This window comes from Oncorhynchus gorbuscha, linkage group LG21 (assembly GCF_021184085.1).
Source record: "Oncorhynchus gorbuscha isolate QuinsamMale2020 ecotype Even-year linkage group LG21, OgorEven_v1.0, whole genome shotgun sequence".
NCBI lineage: Eukaryota > Metazoa > Chordata > Actinopteri > Salmoniformes > Salmonidae > Oncorhynchus > Oncorhynchus gorbuscha.
In genome coordinates this window covers 53,762,211-53,787,124 of record NC_060193.1, presented here as the reverse complement: position 1 = coordinate 53,787,124, position 24,914 = coordinate 53,762,211, and the positions used below count along the sequence as shown (strand labels likewise).

General features: G+C 44.5%; 1 protein-coding gene and 2 long non-coding RNA genes across 6 annotated transcripts; all 3 read left to right on the top strand.

Annotated features, from left to right (window-relative positions):
- Positions 1 to 3,049: 3,049 nt before the first annotated feature.
- Positions 3,050 to 9,843, top strand: LOC124008272. 3 transcript variants are annotated; one of them, XR_006834074.1, is made up of 7 exons: positions 3,050 to 3,325; positions 3,447 to 3,578; positions 8,505 to 8,661; positions 8,736 to 8,867; positions 8,984 to 9,133; positions 9,289 to 9,392; positions 9,505 to 9,843. It is a non-coding gene; the product is annotated as an uncharacterized LOC124008272 (long non-coding RNA). The 3 variants fall into 3 exon arrangements; XR_006834075.1 differs by having other exon boundaries at positions 3,440 to 3,578; positions 8,552 to 8,661; XR_006834073.1 differs by having other exon boundaries at positions 3,440 to 3,578.
- A 1,022-nt stretch (positions 9,844 to 10,865) lies between these two features.
- LOC124008448 (mucin-17-like) lies at positions 10,866 to 16,936 on the top strand. 2 transcript variants are annotated; one of them, XM_046319733.1, is made up of 11 exons: positions 10,866 to 11,208; positions 11,569 to 11,710; positions 11,904 to 12,032; positions 12,205 to 12,338; positions 12,520 to 12,612; positions 13,891 to 13,974; positions 14,428 to 14,541; positions 14,635 to 14,735; positions 14,919 to 15,282; positions 15,364 to 16,047; positions 16,474 to 16,936. In XM_046319733.1, the coding sequence occupies exons 1-11, from the start codon at positions 11,152 to 11,154 to the stop codon at positions 16,789 to 16,791; spliced, it is 2,220 nt and encodes a 739-aa protein (XP_046175689.1). In that variant the 5' UTR covers positions 10,866 to 11,151; the 3' UTR covers positions 16,792 to 16,936. The 2 variants fall into 2 exon arrangements, with proteins under 2 accessions (XP_046175689.1, XP_046175688.1); XM_046319732.1 differs by having other exon boundaries at positions 15,364 to 16,936.
- Positions 16,937 to 17,293: 357 nt separating this feature from the next.
- Positions 17,294 to 18,610, top strand: LOC124008919. Its single transcript, XR_006834181.1, has 2 exons — positions 17,294 to 17,796; positions 17,909 to 18,610. It is a non-coding gene; the product is annotated as an uncharacterized LOC124008919 (long non-coding RNA).
- Positions 18,611 to 24,914: the final 6,304 nt, after the last annotated feature.

Below are 24,914 nucleotides of genomic sequence, written 5' to 3'. Positions count from 1 at the left end.
CTTGTTATCTAGAGGTTGGACATTGGCGAGTAATATGCTCGGAAGCGGCGGATGGTGTGCTCGCCTGAGTCTCTCCTGCGGCGACCACGTTGTTTTGGGTCGGCCTCTGGGATAAGATCCCATGTCCAGGGTGGAGGTCCAAACAGAGGATCTGCTTCAGGAAAGTCGTATTCCTGGTGTTTTTAAGTTGACGTCACTTTCATATCCAATAGTTCTTCCCGGCTGTATGTAATAACACTTGAGGTTTTCTGGGCTAACAATATAAGAAATGATACATAAATAACAAATTACTGCATCGTTTCCTTAGGTCCTGAAGGACTTAAAGCGACGCACCATCTCTGTCGGCGCCATCTTGCATGGGTGACTACTTTGAAGAATCTCAAATATAAAATATATTTTGATTCGTTTAACACTTTTTTGGTTACTACATGATTCCATGTGTGTTATTTCATAGTTTTGATGTCTTCAATAGTATTGTACAATGTAGAAAATAGTAAAAAGAAAGAAAAACCCTTGAATGAGTAGGTGTGTCCAAACTTTTGACTGGTACTGTATAATCACAAGACATCTACAAACTCAGGCTAGTAGTCCAGATTCTCAATCTCAGAACCACCTGCAGAAGTAGTCAGACATACACAGTTATATTGCAGAGTAGAAAAGGCCAATGTGATCATCATATTCAATAGGACATGCTGGATAATAACTGGACATGCAAATGTTTAGATTTTTTCTCCCCACAGATATCCTATTCAATTACTGGTATGTGAATTCTGTAAATCTGTACATTTTACATCATATCTGCGGCAGTTCCTCAAGGGAGAGCCGTTTGCGTTTTTAACTTGTCCGAATCAAGACTGGACCTCTACGGTTGCCATAGCCAAACGTCACTTTGGAGCGAAAGATTTCAAACGGCTCCTTTGAGGAAGACTTGAAGGCCGAAATGTTGTCGTTTCTCTCATAACAGTGTACAATTTAGCCAGCTGTTTTTAAATAGAGCGTTTTGTGGACTGTTCACAGTCCCTGGTCTAAAGATGAAAGGCTTGGAGATGTCCGCTATGATACCTGCACTGCAGGAGCAGACTCGAGACTGCGCTGTCTATACGGTGGACATTGTTATTGTTTTGCTACTGTAGGTAACGTTAACTTAGCTAACATGCTAGCTAATGCTGGCTAACTTAGTACAGTTTTCCAACTGCTCCTCACATTGTTTAGTAAAATAATTTAACAGTATGACTTGATAAACGTCACTAATGCTAACTAGCTCGGTAGCTTGTTAATAGTACACTAAGCACGCTACTGTAGCTTGTAAGTCGCTTTGGATAAAAGCGTCTGCTAAATGGCATATATTATTATTATTATTAATTAACTACATTGCTGTAACAACTTGTTGTCAATGCAGTAGGTTTAAATAATGAAAAAACAAAGTGTTGGAGAAGAAAGTAAAAGTGCAATATGTGCCATGTAAGAAAGCTAACGTTTAAGTTCCTTGCTCAGAACATGAACATATGAAAGCTGGTGGTTCCTTTTAACGTGAGTCTTCAATATTCCCAGGTAAAAAGTTTTAGGTTGTAGTTATTATAGGAATTATAGGACTATTTCTCTCTATACGATTTGTATTTTATATACCTTCGACTGTTGGATGTTCTTATAGACACTTTAGTATTGCCAGTGTAACAGTATAGCTTCCGTCCCTCTCCTCTCTCCTCCCTTACCCATGCAGAGCAAGGGGAACAACTACCCCGCTAACTAGCTAGCCATTTCACATCGGTTACACCAGCCTAATCTCGGGAGTTGATAGGCTTGAAGTCATAAACAGTGCAATGCTTGGAAGAGCTGCTGGCTACCATCGCTCAGTCAGACTGCTCTATGAAAAATCAAATCATAGACTTAATTATAACATAATAACACACAGAAATACGAGCCTTAGATCATTAATATGGCCGATTCCGAGAACTATAATTTAGAGAACAAAACGTTTATTCTTTCAGTGAAATACGGAACCGTTCCGTATTTTATCTAACGGGTGGCATCCCTAAGTCTTAAATATTGCTGTTACATTGCACAACCTTCAATGTTATGTCATAATTATGTACAATTCTGGCAAATTAATTACGGCCTTTGTTAGAAATAAATGGACTTCACACAGTTCACAATGAGCCAGGCTGCCCAAACTGTTGCATATACCCTGACTGCTCGCATGGAATGCAAGAGAAGTGACACAATTTCCCTAGTTATAAGAAATTAATGGTAGCAGGCAATATTAACTAAATATGCAGGTTTAAAAATATATGCTTGTGTATTGATTTTAAAGAAAGGTATTGATATTTAGGGTTAGGTGCATTGGTGCAACGCAAATACTCTCAGTATGGGGTCCATTTCTCTCTCTCTGTATTCCAGGTGGATGGTAACAGTAGTAGTCTCAGTATGGGGTCCATTTCTCTCTCTCTGTATTCCAGGTGGATGGTAACAGTAGTAGTCTCAGTATGGGGTCCATTTCTCTCTCTGTATTCCAGGTGGATGGTAACAGTAGTACTCTCAGTATGGGGTCCATTTCTCTCTCTCTGTATTCCAGGTGGATGGTAACAGTAGTACTCTCAGTATGGGGTCCATTTCTCTCTCTCTCTGTATTCCAGGTGGATGGCAACAGTAGTAGTCTCAGTATGGGGTCCATTTCTCTCTCTCTGTATTCCAGGTGGATGGCAACAGTAGTACTCTCAGTATGGGGTCCATTTCTCTCTCTCTCTGTATTCCAGGTGGATGGCAACAGTAGTTCTCTCAGTATGGGGTCCATTTCAAGCAGCGTCTGGAGGAGGAGCCATCGTTCAGCCAGATCCTGATCCCTCTGCAGTCTGTCCTCATCCCCACACTGCCCTCTACTGGCCCTGCAAACACACTGCACCACAACGCATTCCCCGGACACTGGGCCTTTCTGTGTCTGTGTGTGTCGTGTCACATGGTGTGTGTGTGTGTGTGTGTGGGGAGGGGGGGGAGAAGTTTGTCTTTGTGTGTCGTGTCACATGGTGTGTGTGTGGGGGGGGTGGTTTGTCTTTTTGTGTCTGTGTGTGTGTGTGTGTGTGTGTGTGTGTGTGTGTGTGTGTGTGTGTGTGTGTGTGTGTGTGTGTGTGTGTGTGTGTGTGTGTGTGTGTGTGTGTGTGTGTGTGTCATGATGATGTGTGTATAGGTGGAGATCCTAGCCTTCCTCCAGGAGCCCAAGAAGATTGGCCTGAAGGGAAATGATGGGAGGAGCTACACTGTGATGTGTAAACTTAAAGATGACCTCCGGAAAGACTGTCGCCTCATAGAATTCAACTGCCTCATCAACAAGGTGTTTAACCTGTCTCTTCTCCAACTGGCATCTGTACATCACTCTGCTGTAGCCCAGAGATGACAGAACACTTCAGACTATTGTGTGTGTGTGTGTGTGTTGTGTCTGCGTAAGGATGCAGAGTCCAGGAGGAGGGAGCTCCATATCTGTACATATGCTGTGATCCCACTGAATGAGGAGTGTGGCATCATCGAGTGGGTCAACAACACTGGAGGTCTCCGACACATTCTGAACAAACTCTACTAGGAGAGAGGTACACACACTGACCACACTCTACTAGGAGAGAGGTACACACACTGACCACACTCTACTAGGAGAGAGGTACACACACTGACCACACTCTACTAGGAGAGAGGTACACACAAACACTGACCACACTCTACTAGGAGAGAGGTACACACACACACTGACCACACTCTACTAGGAGAGAGTTACACACACACACTGACCACACTCTACTAGGAGAGAGGTACACACACTGACCACACTCTACTAGGAGAGAGGTACACACACTGACCACACTCTACTACGAGAGAGGTACACACACACACTGACCACACTTTACTAGGAGAGAGGTACACACACACACTGACCACACTCTACTAGGAGAGAGGTACACACACACACTGACCACACTCTACTAGGAGAGAGGTACACACACACACTGACCACACTCTACTAGGAGAGAGGTACACACTGACCACACTCTACTAGGAGAGAGGTACACACACACACTGACCACACTTTACTAGGAGAGAGGTACACACACACACTGACCACACTCTACTAGGAGAGAGGTACACACACACACTGACCACACTCTACTAGGAGAGAGGTACACACAAACACTGACCACACTCTACTAGGAGAGAGGTACACACTGACCACACTCTACTACGAGAGAGGTACACACACACACTGACCACACTTTACTAGGAGAGAGGTACACACACACACTGACCACACTCTACTAGGAGAGAGGTACACACACACACTGACCACACTCTACTAGGAGAGAGGTACACACAAACACTGACCACACTCTACTAGGAGAGAGGTACACACAAACACTGACCACACTCTACTAGGAGAGAGGTACACACACACACTGACCACACTCTACTAGGAGAGAGGTACACACTGACCACACTCTACTAGGAGAGAGGTACACACAAACACTGACCACACTCTACTAGGAGAGAGGTACACACAAACACTGACCACACTCTACTAGGAGAGAGGTACACACACACACTGACCACACTCTACTAGGAGAGAGGTACACACACACACTGACCACACTCTACTAGGAGAGAGGTACACACACACACTGACCACACTCTACTAGGAGAGAGGTACACACACACACTGACCACACTCTACTAGGAGAGAGGTACACACACACACTGACCACACTCTACTAGGAGAGAGGTACACACAAACACTGACCACACTCTGCTAGGAGAGAGGTACACACACACACTGACCACACTCTACTAGGAGAGAGGTACCGACTGACCACACTCTACTAGGAGAGAGGTACACACACACACTGACCACACTCTACTAGGAGAGAGGTACACACACTGACCACACTCTACTAGGAGAGAGGTACACACACTGACCACACTCTACTAGGAGAGAGGTACACACACTGACCACACTCTACTAGGAGAGAGGTACACACACACACTGACCACACTCTACTAGGAGAGAGGTACACACTGACCACACTCTACTAGGAGAGAGGTACACACACACACTGACCACACTCTACTAGGAGAGAGGTACACACACACACTGACCACACTCTACTAGGAGAGAGGTACACACAAACACTGACCACACTCTACTAGGAGAGAGGTACACACAAACACTGACCACACTCTACTAGGAGAGAGGTACACACTGACCACACTCTACTAGGAGAGAGGTACACACACACTGACCACACTCTACTAGGAGAGAGGTACACACAAACACTGACCACACTCTACTAGGAGAGAGGTACACACAAACACTGACCACACTACTAGGAGAGAGGTACACACAAACACTGACCACACTCTACTAGGAGAGAGGTACACACAAACACTGACCACACTACTAGGAGAGAGGTACACACAAACACTGACCACACTCTACTAGGAGAGAGGTACACACTGACCACACTCTACTAGGAGAGAGGTACACACTGACCACACTCTACTAGGAGAGAGGTACACACAAACACTGACCACACTCTACTAGGAGAGAGGTACACACACTGACCACACTCTACTAGGAGAGAGGTACACACACACACTGACCACACTCTACTAGGAGAGGTACACACACACACTGACCACACTCTACTAGGAGAGAGGTACACACACACACTGACCACACTCTACTAGGAGAGAGGTACACACACACTGACCACACTCTACTGGGAGAGAGGTACACACACACTGACCACACTCTACTAGGAGAGAGGTACACACACACTGACCACACTCTACTAGGAGAGAGGTACACACACACTGACCACACTCTACTAGGAGAGAGGTACACACACACTGACCACACTCTACTGGGAGAGAGGTACACACAAACACTGACCACACTCTACTAGGAGAGAGGTACACACACACACTGACCACACTCTACTAGGAGAGAGGTACACACAAACACTGACCACACTCTGCTAGGAGAGAGGTACACACACACACTGACCACACTCTACTAGGAGAGAGGTACACACTGACCACACTCTACTAGGAGAGAGGTACACACAAACACTGACCACACTCTACTAGGAGAGAGGTACACACACACTGACCACACTCTACTGGGAGAGAGGTACACACACACTGACCACACTCTACTAGGAGAGAGGTACACACACACTGACCACACTCTACTAGGAGAGAGGTACACACACACTGACCACACTCTACTAGGAGAGAGGTACACACACACTGACCACACTCTACTGGGAGAGAGGTACACACAAACACTGACCACACTCTACTAGGAGAGAGGTACACACACACACTGACCACACTCTACTAGGAGAGAGGTACACACAAACACTGACCACACTCTACTAGGAGAGAGGTACACACTGACCACACTCTACTAGGAGAGAGGTACACACTGACCACACTCTACTAGGAGAGAGGTACACACAAACACTGACCACACTCTACTAGGAGAGAGGTACACACACTGACCACACTCTACTAGGAGAGGTACACACACACACTGACCACACTCTACTAGGAGAGAGGTACACACACACACTGACCACACTCTACTAGGAGAGAGGTACACACACACTGACCACACTCTACTGGGAGAGAGGTACACACACACTGACCACACTCTACTAGGAGAGAGGTACACACACACTGACCACACTCTACTAGGAGAGAGGTACACACACACTGACCACACTCTACTAGGAGAGAGGTACACACACACTGACCACACTCTACTGGGAGAGAGGTACACACAAACACTGACCACACTCTACTAGGAGAGAGGTACACACACACACTGACCACACTCTACTAGGAGAGAGGTACACACAAACACTGACCACACTCTGCTAGGAGAGAGGTACACACACACACTGACCACACTCTACTAGGAGAGAGGTACACACTGACCACACTCTACTAGGAGAGAGGTACACACTGACCACACTCTACTAGGAGAGAGGTACACACACACACTGACCACACTCTAATAAGAGGTACACACACTGACCACACTCTACTAGGAGAGAGGTACACACACACACTGACCACCCTACTAGGAGATAGGTACACACTGACCACACTCTACTAGGAGAGAGGTACACACACACACTGACCACACTCTACTAGGAGAGAGGTACACACACACACTGACCACACTCTACTAGGAGAGAGGTACACACACACACTGACCACACTCTACTAGGAGAGAGGTACACACAAACACTGACCACACTCTGCTAGGAGAGAGGTACACACACACACTGACCAGACTCTACTAGGAGAGAGGTACACACTGACCACACTCTACTAGGAGAGAGGTACACACTGACCACACTCTACTAGGAGAGAGGTACACACTGACCACACTCTACTAGGAGAGAGGTACACACAAACACTGACCACACTCTACTAGGAGAGAGGTACACACAAACACTGACCACACTCTACTAGGAGAGAGGTACACACAAACACTGACCACACTCTACTAGGAGAGAGGTACACACTGACCACACTCTACTAGGAGAGAGGTACACACTGACCACACTCTACTAGGAGAGAGGTACACACACACACTGACTACACTCTACTAGGAGAGAGGTACACACACACACACTGACCACACTCTACTAGGAGAGAGGTACACACACACACTGACCACACTCTACTAGGAGAGAGGTACACACTGACCACACTCTACTAGGAGAGGTACACACACACACATTGACCACACTCTACTAGGAGAGAGGTACACACAAACACTGACCACACTCTACTAGGAGAGAGGTACACACTGACCACACTCTACTAGGAGAGGTACACACACACACACTGACCACACTCTACTAGGAGAGAGGTACACACACACTGACCACACTCTACTAGGAGAGAGGTACACACACACTGACCACACTCTACTGGGAGAGAGGTACACACAAACACTGACCACACTACTGGGAGAGAGGTACACACAAACACTGACCACACTCTACTGGGAGAGAGGTACACACAAACACTGACCACACTCTACTAGGAGAGGTACACACACACACTGACCACACTCTACTAGGAGAGAGGTACACACACACACTGACCACACTCTACTAGGAGAGAGGTACACACAAACACTGACCACACTCTACTAGGAGAGAGGTACACACAAACACTGACCACACTCTACTAGGAGAGGTACACACACACGCTGACCACACTCTACTAGGAGAGAGGTACACACACACTGACAACACTCTACTGGGAGAGTGGAACGACCACTGACAACACACGCCACATACTCAATAAAACTCACGTGTGTGTGTGTGTGTGTGTGTGTGTGTGTGTGTGTGTGTGTGTGTGTGTGTGTGTGTGTGTGTGTGTGTGTGTGTGTGTGTGTGTGTGTGTGTGTGTGTGTGTGTGTGTGTGTGTGTGTGTGTGTGTAGGTATCCTGATGTCAGGTAAAGAGTTGAGGAAGTTCATTCTTCCTAAGACTGCATCATTTGAGGAGAAGCTGTAAGTACATAAGGACATCCTGTGTGCCAGACACCCCCCTGTCTTCTATGAATGGTTCCTCCGAACCTTCCCTGACCCCACCACATGGTACGACCAAGTACACACACACGTTTACAACATACACTATACTGGTGATTAACTGTGTGTGTGGGAGGGTACAGCATCAGGTCAGCCTACTGTCGCTCCACAGCGGTGATGTCCGTGGTGGGCTACATCCTGGGTCTTGGAGACCGCCATGGAGAGAACATCCTGTTTGACTCATTCACGTCGACTTCAACTGCCTCTTCAACAAGGTGTGTGTTGCTTGGACTTGCTTGCACCTCAACAAGTTCATGAGGCCAAATTGAATACATGCCTCTCGATCCCACCCCTTCTCTTTCTCTCTCCCTAACCCCCCTCACTCTCTCAGGGTGAGACGTTTGATGTTCCGGAAGTGGTTCCGTTCAGACTGACCCAGAACATGGTCCATGCTATGGGCCCTATGGGGACAGAGGGGCTGTTCAGAACCGCCTGTGAAGTCGCGCTACGCCTGATGAGAGACCAGAGAACCACTCATGAGGTACACACACATATAAACACAGGGATTTAAATGAAGCTGTCCCTCTTGCCAGAGGCTACTCAGATCAACATGTGCCAAACTAGCCCACCAGGTGAGTGGGACTTCAAAGGACCAATGGTGGTGTGTGTGTTTGTGTGTGTGTGTGTGTGTTTCAGTGTACTGAAGACATTTCTCCCATGACCCTCTGGTAGAGTGGAGTAAACCCAAAGGACGATCCAAGACACAGGCCAGTGAGAATGGAGAGATAGTCAACGAGAAGGTACACACACACTCTCTATCCCTCTCTCTCTCTAAAGAAATGTTCATAGAAAACACAGTTTCTCTAAATACATGTGGAAGGATTAACTAACACATCCTTTCTCCCGTCCCAGGCCAAGACCCATGTGTGTGAGATTGATCAGCGTTTGCAGGGCGTGATAAAGAGTCGTAACAAGGTGTTGGGTCTGCCTCTGTCTATAGAGGGACACGTCCACTACCTGATACAGGAGGCTACCGACGACAAACTACTGGTGTCAGATGTACCTGGGCTGGGGACCTTACCTGTGATACACACGGCTTCTCTGAGACACTGTTTACAATGTTCAATATTTGACTTGTTCTGTTATCAATGAAATTCTCTTCCTTTTTCATGTTTTGTAAATCTGGAGTAATTGTTATGTTTTTCATGGGGCAGTTGCAAATTTTACCGTAATAAAAAAATATGTATTTTCTGAAATGTGTGTGTAATCTCATTACAGCTGCAAGTCTCTTGGGGTATGTCTCTATAAGCTTGACACATCAAGCCACTGGGATTTTGGCCCATTCAAGGCAAAACTGCTCCAGCTCCATGAAGTTGGATGGGTTCCGAAAGTGTACAGCATTCTATAAATCATACCATAGATTGTCAATTGGATTGAGGTCTGGGCTTTGACTAGGCCATTCCAAGACATTTAAATGTTTCCCCTTAAACCACTCGAGTGTTGCTTTAGCAGTATGCGTAGGGTCATTGTCCTGCTGGAAGGAAAACCTCCGTCTCAAATCTCTGAAAGAGTTTATCTGTATTTAGAACAGATACATCATTCCTTCAATTCTGACCAGTTTCCCCGACAATGGAAAAACATCCCCACAGCATTTGGTGGGCAGCCCTCTTTTGGTAGGTTTGTACATGGATTTAATGGTGCTCTGTGGAATATTCAAAGTTTCAGATATTTTTTTATAACCCAACCCTGATCTGTACTTCTCCACAACTTTGTCCCTGCTTGCTTAGTGGTGTTGCAGACTCTGGGGCCTTTCAGAACAGATGTATATATACTGAGATCATGTGACACTTAGATTGCACACAAGTGGACTTTATTTGTGTCACTTCTGAAGGTAATTGGTTGCACCAGATATTATTTAAGGGCTTCATAGTAAAGGGGGTGAATACATCTGCACGCACTACTTTTCCGTTTTTTGTTTTTTTAACAAGTACATTTTTTTCATTCCGCTTCACCAATTTGGACTATTTTGTTTATGTCAATTTACATGACATCGAAATTCAAATCCATTTAAATTACAAGTTGTAATGCAACAAAATAAGAACAACGCCAAGGGGGTGAATACTTTTGCAAGGCACTGTACATGAACCATTCACTCACACATGACAGAGGGAGATTGACATTTTGCGAGACACCTGATCTTCTTCGCGTCATAGCGCGACAAATGTTCTTTGCAGCAGCCCAGTGACGTCACCAAAACATCCCCCAAAGCCGCGAATAGAGAAACGAGCTGCTGGAGAGGTAAACAGATTCCGCTGTCATTCATTCAAACAACGCTAGCTGATATGATGGATATTCTTAGCTCCTCTGTGTGGAAAATGTTGTGACAGGATACAACACCGCTAGTCATACTCTGTCTTTCGAGAATGGTCGTTGTTTACGGTCTCAGTTTTTCACATGCCAGTAATCCGGTTAGAAGAGATGTATTTTGAGAGCTGTCCACGGCTGCTAGACAACTAGCCAAGCTCGTTGCGCCGTAGGAGATCGGCCGACCTTGACCAGATGGATATCACGAGGCTCGCTGTGGATGCGGGCGCGTTTATCAACCGAGCTGTTCAGGTGAGGGAGATGTTGAATTTAACTTCATTGATCTCCAAGGGTCGATTTCTATGTCAATCTGATTCAGTTAGATAGTAGCGGGGATGACAGCAGTGTATTTGCCTAACATATATAGCTAGTTGTCACAAGATGTAATAATAACAAATAAATTGTGCTCAAGTGAACAAAGCCGCTGGTCGGCAATCGGAGATTCAGCACCATTCATATGGACAACGTCATGTTCAGCACCACGTGACAGTGGACAGCGACGGTCTCAGGAGCAGCCATTTCCTCAAAGAAATAGCCTTTCATGTGATCCTTTGAAACTGCATCTACAACACACACACTCTCACACATAGATGACGTGTTGTATCTCCTCAGTATACGGAGGAAGCTCTGGGACAGGCTGAGAAGACAGAGTTGGACAGCCGGTTGGAGAGTCTCCTGGACAGAGCAGAGTCCACTAAGACCTGGACTGACAAAATCATCTCACAGACTGAGACTTTATTGCAGCCTAACCCTGGTTAGTTTGTGTGAGTGTGTGTGTGTGTGTGTGTGTGTGTGTGTGTGTGTGTGTGTGTGTGTGTGTGTGTGTGTGTGTGTGTGTGTGTGTGTGTGTGTGTGTGTGTGTGTGTGTGTGTGTGTGTGTGTGTGTGTGTGTGTAAGCTAACGGATTTTAACCTCTAACCCCTGATCTCTGAACCCTAATCTTTTAGGAGCTCGTTTAGAGGACTTGTTGTATAAGGGTCTGGATTGGAGCGCCCCTGAGAGGCCAACCCCCCACGAGCTGCTGAGTGAAAACATGATGGACGCTGCTCTGGAACTGGGGAGACACACACCCTACGGTACACACACACACACACACACCCTACGGTACACACACACACACCCCCTACGGTACACACATATGTACATCCTACGATACATACACACCCTACGATACACACACACCCTACGGTACACACACACACACTATGGTTAGAGACTGGACATGTGTATATGTGTGTGTGTGTGTAGGTAGTACTCTGATTAAGTGTGGGGAGTTGGAGAGGCAGATCGGGTTGGCGAACAAGAAGCTGATCCAGAGTACAGACATCAACTTCCTGTCTCCTCTACGGAGGTTTACTGACCAGGAATACACAGTCATACAGGTACACACACACACACACACACACACACACACACACACACACACACACACACACACACACACACACACACACACACACACACACACACACACACACACACACACACACACCACAACACACACACACTATTATAAAACAAATACTCTGACAACTGCGTGTGTGTGGTTGTGTGTGTGCGTAGAATGAGCGCAGGCAGCTGGTTAATAAGCGGTTAGATCTGGACATTGCGAAGGCCAGACTGAGAAAGGCACAGGAAGCAGACAGCGAGGCCCGGGTGAGAACACACATACTGCTGACCTCATACTGCTGAACTCATACTGCCCACCTCATACTGCTGACCTCCTACTGCTGACCTCGCACTGCTGATCTCCTACTGCTGACCTTGTACTGCTGACCTCATACTGCCCACCTCGTACTGCTGACCTCGTACTGCTGACCTCCTACTGCTGATCTCATACTGCTGATCTCATACTGCTGACCTCGTACTGATGACTCCATACTACTGACCACACACTGCTGACCTTGTACTGCTGACCTCCTACTGCTGATCTCCTACTGCTGACCTCTCACTGCTGACCTCGTACTGCTGACCTCCTACTGCTGACCTCGTACTGCTGACCTCGTACTGCTGACCACACACTGCTGACCTTGTACTGCTGACCTCCTACTGCTGATCTCCTACTGCTGACTCCATACTGCTGACCTCTCACTGCTGACCTCGTACTGCTGACCTCCTACTGCTAACCTCCTACTGCTGACTCCATACTGCTGACCACACACTGCTGACCTTGTACTGCTGACCTCCTACTGCTGATCTCCTACTGCTGACCTCTCACTGCTGACCTCATACTACTGACCTCCTACTGCTGACCTTGTACTGCTGACCTCCTACTGCTGATCTCCTACTGCTGACCTCTCACTGCTGACATCCTACTGCTGATCTCCTACTGCTGACCTCGTACTGCTGACCTCGTACTGCTGACCTCGTACTGCTGACCACACACTGCTGACCTCTCACTGCTGACCCCATACTGCTGACCACACACTGCTGACCTCTCACTGCTGACCCCATACTGCTGACCACACACTGCTGAACTCTCACTGCTGACCCCATACTGCTGACCTCCTCATTGGCGAAGGGTCAATGGTGGCTTGAAAGATTTATGCGTATTTGGATCAGGAGAGGTGTGCCTTAGGTTTCCAAGAATGTCAACAATGCATAGCATCAAAAGTCAAGTCTCATATCTCTCTCCTCTCTCATTCTCTCTCTCTCGCTCTCTGTGTCTTTTTCTTTCTTTCTCATTCTCTCTCTCTTTCTTTCTCATTCTCTCTCTCTCTCGCTCTTTTTCTCATTCCCTCTCCCCCTCTCCCTCTCTCGATCTGTCTCTCTCTCTCTCCCCCTCTGTCTCTCTCTCTCTGTCTCTCTCTCTCTCTCTCTGTCCCTCTCCTCTCTCTCTCTCTCTCTCTCTCTCTCTCTCTCTCTCTCTCTCTCTCTCTCTCTCTCTCTCTCTCTCTCTCTCTCTCTCTCTCTCTCTCCCTTTCTCTCTCTCAGGGTCTAAATGCTAACCCATTAGGAGAGGAGTATGTAGCTCATGTCTCCTACATGTTCAGCTTCCTACGAGTCAGATGGCTGAAGGTCAGTCCTCACATATACACATGCACACTCCCACACGCTTGTTTTAACATCAGGTAGCACAGTAAGACTGGACGATATGATGAAAATGGACCAGCAGTTTTCTCATTGGTTTGTCCTGTTCCTGTCTGTTTTCTCATTGGTTAGTCCTGTTCCTGTCAGTTTTCTCATTGGTTAGTCCTGTTCCTTTATGTCTTCTCATTGGTTTGTCCTGTTCCTATCTGTTTTCTCATTGGTTAGTTCTGTTCCTGTCAGTTTTCTCATTGGGTTAGTCCTGTTCCTTTATGTCTTCTCATTGGTTTGTCCTGTTCCTGTCTGTTTTCTCATTGGTTAGTCCTGTTCCTTTATGTCTTCTCATTGGTTTGTCCTGTTCCTGTCTGTTTTCTCATTGGTTAGTCCTGTTCCTTTATGTCTTCTCATTGATTGATCCTATGTATCTCTATCCATTGCTGTCAGATGTGGGCCCAGGAAGTCTCTCAGGCAGAGATGGAGCTGAGGATCTCTCAGTGTGTGTTTGACCGACAGTCAGAGATCACCAGACTACTGCTGGAGGGAATCAACACTACACATGTATGTACCAACACGCACGCACACACACATTCACATAGACTGGTATTAACACAGACACCTGCTCACTCTCTCGTTCTACCCTGTCTGTTGCAGGCTGCCCATTTGAGAAGCCTGTCTGACTTTGTAGAAGCTCAGGGTAGCTACTACGCTCAGTGTTGCCAGCTCACACAGGACCTACACACCCAACTGGCCTGGTGTGTGTGTGTGTGTGTGTGTGTGTGTGTGTGTGTGTGTGTGTGTGTGTGTGTGTGTGTGTGTGTGTGTGTGTGTGTGTGTGTGTGTGTGTGTGTGTGTGTGTGTGTGTGTGTGTGTGTGTGTGTGTGTGTGTGTGTGTGTGTGTGTGTGTGTTAACAACTTTTTGTTTTCTCTCATTGTAGCGCTCCCCCTCTGATCTGCTACAATAACAACGGGCACTTAGAAACTAACCAACCCTCAACAGGTAACCTGCCCTTAGCAACCATTCAGCCCCTAGCAACCAGTGACTCTGCAACAACCAACCAGGCAACTAGCCAACCCTTAACAACCACCCAGCCCTTAGCAACATGTGAGTCTTTGACAACCATCCAGGCAACTAGCCAACCCCTATCAACCAACCAGGCAAACAGCCAACCCGTAGCAACCAACCAGACAGCCAATGAGTCCTCAAAAACCAACAAGTCCTCGACAACCAATAAGTCCTTGACAAACAACCAGACAAGCAGACAACTCTTAGCAACCACTGGATCCTCTACAACCAACCAGGTAACCAACTAGTTTAGATTAGTTTATTAGACAAGAATCACATATCAAGGTCAAAGACTTATTTCCATTTTGGTCTGCTAGGCTTTGTCAATCATCCAGACAAACAGCCAAGCCCTACAAACCAACCAGGCAACCAGCCAACCCCTACAAACCAACCAGGCAACCAGCCAACCCCTACAAACCAACCAGGCAACCAGCCAACCCCTACAAACCAACCAGGCAATCCACCAACCCCTACAAACCAACCAGGCAACCAGCCAACCCCTACAAACCAACCAGGCAACCAGCGAACCCCTACAAACCAACCAGGCAACCAGCCAACCTCTGCAAACCAACCAGGCAATCAGCCAACCCCGGCAAACCAACCAGGCAACCAGCCAACCTCTAGGAACCAACCAGGCAACAAGCCAACCTCTACAAACCAACCAGGAAACCAGACAACCCCTACAAACCAACCAGGCAACAAACCAACCTCTAGGAACCAACAAGGCAACCAGCCAACCCCGACAAACAAACCAGGCAACCAGCCAACCTCTAGGAACCAACCAGGCAACCAGCCTACCTCTACAAACCAACCAGCCAACCAGACAACCCCTACAAACCAACCCGGCAACCAGACAACCTCTAGGAACCAACCAGGCAACCAGCCAATCCCTACAAACCATCCAGGCAACCAATGAGTCCCCAACAACCAATGTGTTCTCAACAACTAATGAGTCCTCGACCACCAACCAGGTAACTAACCAGCCCTCGACATCCAATCAGGTAACCAACCAATCTCTAGCAACCAATGAGTCATCGACAAAGAACGAGAACTCGACAAACAACCGGGCAACCAGCCAGCCCTTGAAAACCAACCAGGCAACCAGCCAACCCCTACAAACCAACCAGGCAACCAATGAGTCCCCAACAACCAATGTATCCTCATCAACCAACCAGGCAACAAACCAACCCTTAAAAACCAACCAGGAACTCATCGAACCCTTAGCAACCAATGAGTCATCAACCACCAACCAACCCATACAAACCAACCCGGCAACCAGACAACCTCTAGGAACCAACCAGGCTACCAGCCAATCCCTACAAACCATCCAGGCAACCAATGAGTCCCCAACAACCAATGTGTTCTCAACAACTAATGAGTCCTCGACCACCAACCAGGTAACTAACCAGCCCTCGACTTCCAATCAGGTAACCAACCAATCTCTAGCAACCTACCGGACAAACAGCCAGCCCTTAGCAACCAATAAGTCGTCGACAAACAACGAGAACTCGACAAACAACCGGGCAACCAGCCAGCCCTTGAAAACCAACCAGGCAACCAGCCAACCCCTACAAACCAACCAGGCAACCAATGAGTCCCCAACAACCAATGTATCCTCATCAACCAACCAGGCAACAAACCAACCCTTGAAAACCAACCAGGAACTCATCGAACCCTTAGCAACCAATGAGTCATCAACCACCAACCAACCCATACAAACCAACCAGGCAACAGACAGCCCTTGACAAGCAACCAGGAAACTGGTGCACTTATGTGGCTATATTGAAGCAACATCTCAAGACATCAGTCAGGATGTTAAAGCTTGGTCGCAAATGGGTCTTCCAAATGGACAATGACCCCAAGCATACGTCCAAGGTTATAGCAAAATGGCTTAAGGACAACAAAGTCAAGGTGTTGGAGTGGCCATCACAAAGCCCTGACCTCAATCCTATAAAATTTGTGGGCAGAACTGAAAAAGCATGTGCGAACAAGGAGGCCTACAAACCTGACTCAGTTACACCATCTCTGTCAGGGAGAATGGGCCAAAATTCACCCAACTTATTGTGGGAAGCTTGTAGAAGCCTACCTGAAATGTTTGACCCAAGTTAAACAATTTAAAGGCAATGCTTCCAAATATTAATGTAAACTTCTGACCCACTGGAAATCATTTTTAAAAGCTGAAACAAATCAGCTACTATTATTCTGACATTTCACATTCTTAAAATAAAGTGGTGATCCTAACTGACCTAAGACAGGGATTTTTTACTAGGATTAAATGTCAGGAATGGTGAAAAACTGAGTTTAAAAGTATTTGGCTGTGTATGTAAACTAAATGTGTATGTAAACTTCCGACTTCAACTGTATCTATTGGAGTATCCATGTACTCTTTAAGTGAGTTATGTATCCAGGCCTAAATGTATGTATATGGTGGTGATCTATGTGGAGGTTATCTAGATGTATATGCATGTAGGTTACTGTATATGGTGGTGATCTATGTGGAGGTTATCTAGATGTATATGCATGTAGGTTACTGTATATGGTGGTGATCTATGTGGAGGTTATCTAGATGTATATGCATGTAGGTTACTGTATATGGTGGTGATCTATGTGGAGGTTATCTAGATGTATATGCATGTAGGTTACTGTATATGGTGGTGATCTATGTGGAGGTTATCTAGATGTATATGCATGTAGGTTACTGTATATGGTGGTGATCTATGTGGAGGTTATCTAGATGTATATGCATGTAGGTTACTGTATATGGTGGCGATCTATGTGGAGGTTATCTAGATGTATATGCATGTAGGTTACTGTATATGGTGGTGATCTATGTGGAGGTTATCTAGATGTATATGCATGTAGGTTACTGTATATGCTGGTATAGATCTATATGGTTGGTATATGTCTATTTGGAGACTTAGAAATGGAGTAACTCTGACAGCTGTGTTTACATTATGTATTGTGTCGTCTGAAAACAGTTTGTGTGATCAAGAGAGATGACATTTTGTTGCATATGGAATACATGTGTGTGTGTGTGTGACCCTTCACCTCTATAGGGTGAGGTCATTTTCCATACGGCAACATGTCGCGCTTATTCCATAGTATTAAACGTACACACACACTTACAGCCTTGAATATAGTCCCACCAGGCTAAACCGTGTAAATGTTTCCGTCTCCAGATGTTTTCAATTGACCCTGCCTGAGAGGGCCGCTACACACACACACACACACACACACACACACACACACACACACACACACACACACACACACACACACACACACACACACACACACACACACACACACACACACACACACACACACACACACACACACACACACACACACACACGACAGCTCCGCCTCGATCTGCTGGTGCTGAGGTCTACGTGGTTACTCTGGGATACTGGGACACAGAACACACACACATTAACTATTGAGGTTTGACTTCCATGTCTCTGAACCTGTCAGAGTTGTTTCAGTGACATTATGTTTTATTATTAACTCTGACCATATTAGATCATCTGGAATGATTTAGAATCATATTAAACTGATAATGAGGCTCTGGTGCAGTGTGATGTTTATCAGAGCTCTGAATCTATGGCTGCTGTGTTTCCGGTGTGAGCCCTGTTCAGACTATGATGTGTGTGTGAGTGTGTGTGCGCACACCCGCCCTCTCTCAGCTGAGGGCCTGTATCAGAGCCAATTGAGAAGTCTGAGTCTTCAATCCGTCCATGGCTTTCGGTATTCCTGGGTTTCCTGTGGCGTTCCCGGTCATAATAACTGTTTCCTGTGGCGCTCCCGGTCATAATAACTGTTTCCTGTGACTATGGAATGCTTCACCTCTCTGTCAGGGAGAGGTCTCCTGGTGAGAGGTTTTATGGACGAGCCGCATCCTGTGTGGCTGAGGAAATATGAACTCCAGATCTACGCACACACACACACACACACACAGCTTTACTTAGTACGCTGTTTGGGGATATTACATTTTATAGTATGCTTGAAAAAAAAAAAGCATTTGTACAGTTAGTCAATTGTAAATACTTTTATTAAGCTGTATGTAGGTGAGAATTCTGGTGCGGTATCGGAGATATTTTACATAACAACAGTTGCATACTTCTCACGGTCTTCTACAACATGAGCAGACCTGTGGCGAGGTGAACCTTATCTGGAAGTCCTTGGTCATAGTTTCCACATCTCCATTGAGGGACCTGTCTTTGGTACACGTACTGCTGAGGAAGGGGGACACAGTCAGGTATGTACACACACACACACAATGCACACATTCTTATTGGCCCATGCAGGGAGACAGACAACATGACGTCACCAAAACATTCCCATCTAAAATAGTCAGTGAATCATTTTTATGTCCGTTTCTGTCCAGAGGCGGTGTTCCGTGTGCCAAAATTGAAGTGGAGAAAAGTAAAGAGTTGACCCCTCTCTTCTTGTCCTCTGCTGCAGGTGCCTTCACAGCACCAGTGAGAGGCGTCTACTACATCAGATTCATCGCTGCTCAACATGGGCTTGGTTACATGGGTATATCCATGTTTAAGAATGGGCAGGCGACCATGTCTAACTATCATTACAATAGCCATGGATACTGGGTCTATTTATCTAACGGAGTCATTCTGGAGCTGGAGGAGGGAGACGTGGTGTACATGCGTCTCCCTGCGAGCTTCAGGCTCTATGATGACACATAACATCTTCAGTGGCTTCCTGCTTTTCACTGTGCGAGAACATCAGATATACTGTAATGGTCTCATGTGAAGAAGAGTTTGAATGTCAGGGCCTCGTGGAGCCACGAACACATCTTGAAAAGGGGGGAAGAATCACACATCCCTTGTAAAGCTTAGATCTAAGGGTTGTCATTATGAGCCATATTTACTAAGTGACAATACACCAGAAGCAATGCTAGATCACACACTATACTGAACTGAACACTACTGAACTGTACACTATACTGAACTGAACACTACTGAACTGTACACTACTGAACTGTATACTATACTGAACTGTACATTACTGAACTGAACACTACTGAACTGTACACTATACTGAACTGTACATTACTGAACTGTATACTATACTGAACTGTACACTATACTGAACTGTACATTACTGAACTGTATACTATACTGAACTGTACACTATACTGAACTGTACACTACTGAACTGTATACTATACTGAACTGTACATTACTGAACTGAACACTACTGAACTGTACACTATACTGAACTGTATATTACTGAACTGTATACTATACTGAACTGTATACTATACTGAACTGTACACTATACTGAACTGTACACTACTGAACTGTACACTACTGAACTGTATACTATACTGAACTGTACATTACTGAACTGAACACTACTGAACTGTACACTATACTGAACTGTACATTACTGAACTGTATACTATGCTGAACTGTACACTATACTGAACTGTATATTACTGAACTGTATACTATACTGAACTGTACACTATACTGAACTGTACACTACTGAACTGTACACTACTGAACTGTATACTATACTGAACTGTACATTACTGAACTGAACACTACTGAACTGTACACTATACTGAACTGTATATTACTGAACTGTATACTATACTGAACTGTATACTATACTGAACTGTACACTATACTGAACTGTACACTACTGAACTGTACACTACTGAACTGTATACTATACTGCACTGTACACTACTGAACTGTACACTACTGAACTGTATACTATACTGAACTGTACACTACTGAACTGTATACTATACTGAACTGTACACTATACTGAACTGTACACTACTGAACTGTACACTACTGAACTGTATACTATACTGAACTGTACACTACTGAACTGTACACTACTGAACTGTACACTACTGGAGTGTATACTATACTGAACTGTACACTATACTGAACTGTACACTACTGAACTGTACACTACTGGAGTGTATACTATACTGAACTGTACACTATACTGAACTGTACACTACTGAACTGTACACTACTGGAGTGTATACTCTACTGAACTGTACACTACTGGAGTGTATACTATACTGAACTGTACACTACTGAACTGTATACTATACTGAACTGTACACTACTGAACTGTATACTATACTGAACTGTACACTACTGAACTGTACACTACTGAACTGTATACTATACTGAACTGTACACTACTGAACTGTACACTACTGAACTGTATACACTACTGAACTGTACACTACTGAACTGTACACTACTGAAGTGTATACTATACTGAACTGTACACTATTCTGAACTGTACACTATACTGAACTGTACACTACTGAACTGTATACTATACTGAACTGTACACTACTGAACTGTACACTACTGAACTGTACACTATACTGAACTGTACACTACTGAACTGTATACTATACTGAACTGTACACTACTGAACTGTACACTACTGGAGTGTATACTATACTGAACTGTACACTACTGAACTGTACACTATACTGAACTGTACACTACTGAACTGTACACTACTGAACTGTACACTACTGAACTGTATACTATACTGAACTGTACACTACTGGAGTGTATACTATACTGAACTGTACACTACTGGAGTGTATACTATACTGAACTGTACACTACTGGAGTGTATACTCTACTGAACTGTACACTACTGGAGTGTATACTATACTGAACTGTACACTATACTGAACTGTACACTACTGAACTGTACACTACTGAACTGTATACTATACTGAACTGTACACTACTGGAGTGTATGCTATACTGAACTGTACACTACTGAACTGTACACTACTGAACTGTACACTACTGAACTGTACACTACTGGAGTGTATACTATACTGAACTGTACACTACTGAACTGTACACTACTGAACTGTACACTATACTGAACTGCACACTACTGAACTGTACACTACTGAACTGTATACTATACTGAACTGTACACTACTGAACTGTACACTACTGAACTGTACACTACTGAACTGTACACTATACTGAACTGTACACTACTGAACTGTACACTACTGAACTGTATACTATACCGAACTGTACACTACTGGAGTGTATACTATACTGAACTGTACACTACTGAACTGTACACTACTGAACTGTATACTATACCGAACTGTACACTACTGGAGTGTATACTATACTGAACTGTACACTACTGAACTGTACACTATACTGAACTGTACACTACTGAACTGTACACTACTGAACTGTATACTATACCGAACTGTATACTACTGGAGTGTATACTATACTGAACTGTACACTACTGAACTGTATACTATACTGAACTGTACACTACTGGAGTGTATACTATACTGAACTGTACACTACTGAACTGTATACTATACTGAACTGTACACTACTGAACTGTACACTACTGAACAGTACACTATACTGAACTGTACACTACTGAACTGTACACTACTGAACTGTATACTACTGAACTGTATACTACTGAACTGTACACTACTGAACTGTACACTACTGGAGTGTATACTCTACTGAACAGTACACTACTGAACTGTACACTATACTGAACTGTACACTACTGAACTGTACACTACGGAACTGTACACTATACTGAACTGTACACTACTGAACTGTACACTACTGGAGTGTATACTATACTGAACTGTACACTACTGAACTGTACACTACTGAACTGTACACTACTGAACTGTACACTATACTGAACTGTACACTACTGAACTGTACACTATACTGAACTGTACACTACTGAACTGTACACTACTGAACTGTACACTATACTGAAATCTACACTACTGAACTGTAGACTATACTGAACTGTACACTATACTGAACTGTACACTATACTGAACTCTACACTACTGAACTGTAGACTATACTGAACTGTACACTATACTGAACTGTAGACTATACTGAACTGTAGGCTATACTGAACTGTACACTATACTGAACTGTAGACTATACTGAACTGTAGACTATACTGAACTGTACACTATACTGAACTCTACACTACTGAACTGTAGACTATACTGAACTGTACACTATACTGAACTGTAGACTATACTGAACTGTACACTATACTGAACTCTACACTACTGAACTGTAGACTATACTGAACTGTACACTATACTGAACTGTAGACTATACTGAACTGTACACTATACTGAACTCTACACTACTGAACTGTAGACTATACTGAACTGTACACTATACTGAACTGTAGACTATACTGAACTGTAGACTATACTGAACTGTACACTATACTGAACTCTACACTACTGAACTGTAGACTATACTGAACTGTAGACTATACTGAACTGTACACTATACTGAACTGTACACTATACTGAACTCTACACTACTGAACTGTAGACTATACTGAACTGTACACTATACTGAACTGTAGACTATACTGAACTCTACACTACTGAACTGTAGACTATACTGAACTGTACACTATACTGAACTGTAGACTATACTGAACTGTACACTATACTGAACTGTACACTACTGAACTGTATACTATACTGAACTGTACATTACTGAACTGAACACTACTGAACTGTACACTATACTGAACTGTATATTACTGAACTGTATACTATACTGAACTGTATACTATACTGAACTGTACACTATACTGAACTGTACACTACTGAACTGTATACTATACTGAACTGTACACTACTGAACTGTACACTACTGAACTGTATACTATACTGAACTGTACACTACTGAACTGTATACTATACTGAACTGTACACTATACTGAACTGTACACTACTGAACTGTACACTACTGAACTGTATACTATACTGAACTGTACACTACTGAACTGTACACTACTGAACTGTATACTATACTGAACTGTACACTACTGGAGTGTATACTATACTGAACTGTACACTACTGGAGTGTATACTATACTGAACTGTACACTACTGGAGTGTATACTCTACTGAACTGTACACTACTGGAGTGTATACTATACTGAACTGTACACTATACTGAACTGTACACTACTGAACTGTACACTACTGAACTGTATACTATACTGAACTGTACACTACTGGAGTGTATACTATACTGAACTGTACACTACTGAACTGTACACTACTGAACTGTATACTATACTGAACTGTACACTACTGGAGTGTATACTATACTGAACTGTACACTACTGAACTGTACACTACTGAACTGTACACTATACTGAACTGCACACTACTGAACTGTACACTACTGAACTGTATACTATACTGAACAGTACACTACTGAACTGTACACTACTGAACTGTATACTATACTGAACTGTACACTACTGGAGTGTATACTATACTGAACTGTACACTACTGAACTGTACACTACTGAACTGTACACTACTGAACTGTACACTATACTGAACTGTACACTACTGAACTGTACACTACTGAACTGTATACTATACCGAACTGTACACTACTGGAGTGTATACTATACTGAACTGTACACTACTGAACTGTACACTACTGAACTGTACACTATACTGAACTGTACACTACTGAACTGTACACTACTGAACTGTATACTATACCGAACTGTACACTACTGGAGTGTATACTATACTGAACTGTACACTACTGAACTGTATACTATACTGAACTGTACACTACTGGAGTGTATACTATACTGAACTGTACACTACTGAACTGTATACTATACTGAACTGTACACTACTGAACTGTACACTACTGAACAGTACACTATACTGAACTGTACACTACTGAACTGTACACTACTGAACTGTATACTACTGAACTGTATACTACTGAACTGTACACTACTGAACTGTACACTACTGGAGTGTATA

Bases quoted from the DNA above. Each gene is read 5' to 3' on its own strand.
- LOC124008448 (XM_046319732.1), top strand. From the start codon at position 11,152: ATGGATATCACGAGGCTCGCTGTGGATGCGGGCGCGTTTATCAACCGA. The intron at 13,975-14,427 runs GTCAGTCCTCAC...CATTGCTGTCAG, and splicing joins TACGAGTCAGATGGCTGAAG to ATGTGGGCCCAGGAAGTCTC. The intron at 15,283-15,363 runs GTAACCAACTAG...TTGGTCTGCTAG, and splicing joins GATCCTCTACAACCAACCAG to GCTTTGTCAATCATCCAGAC.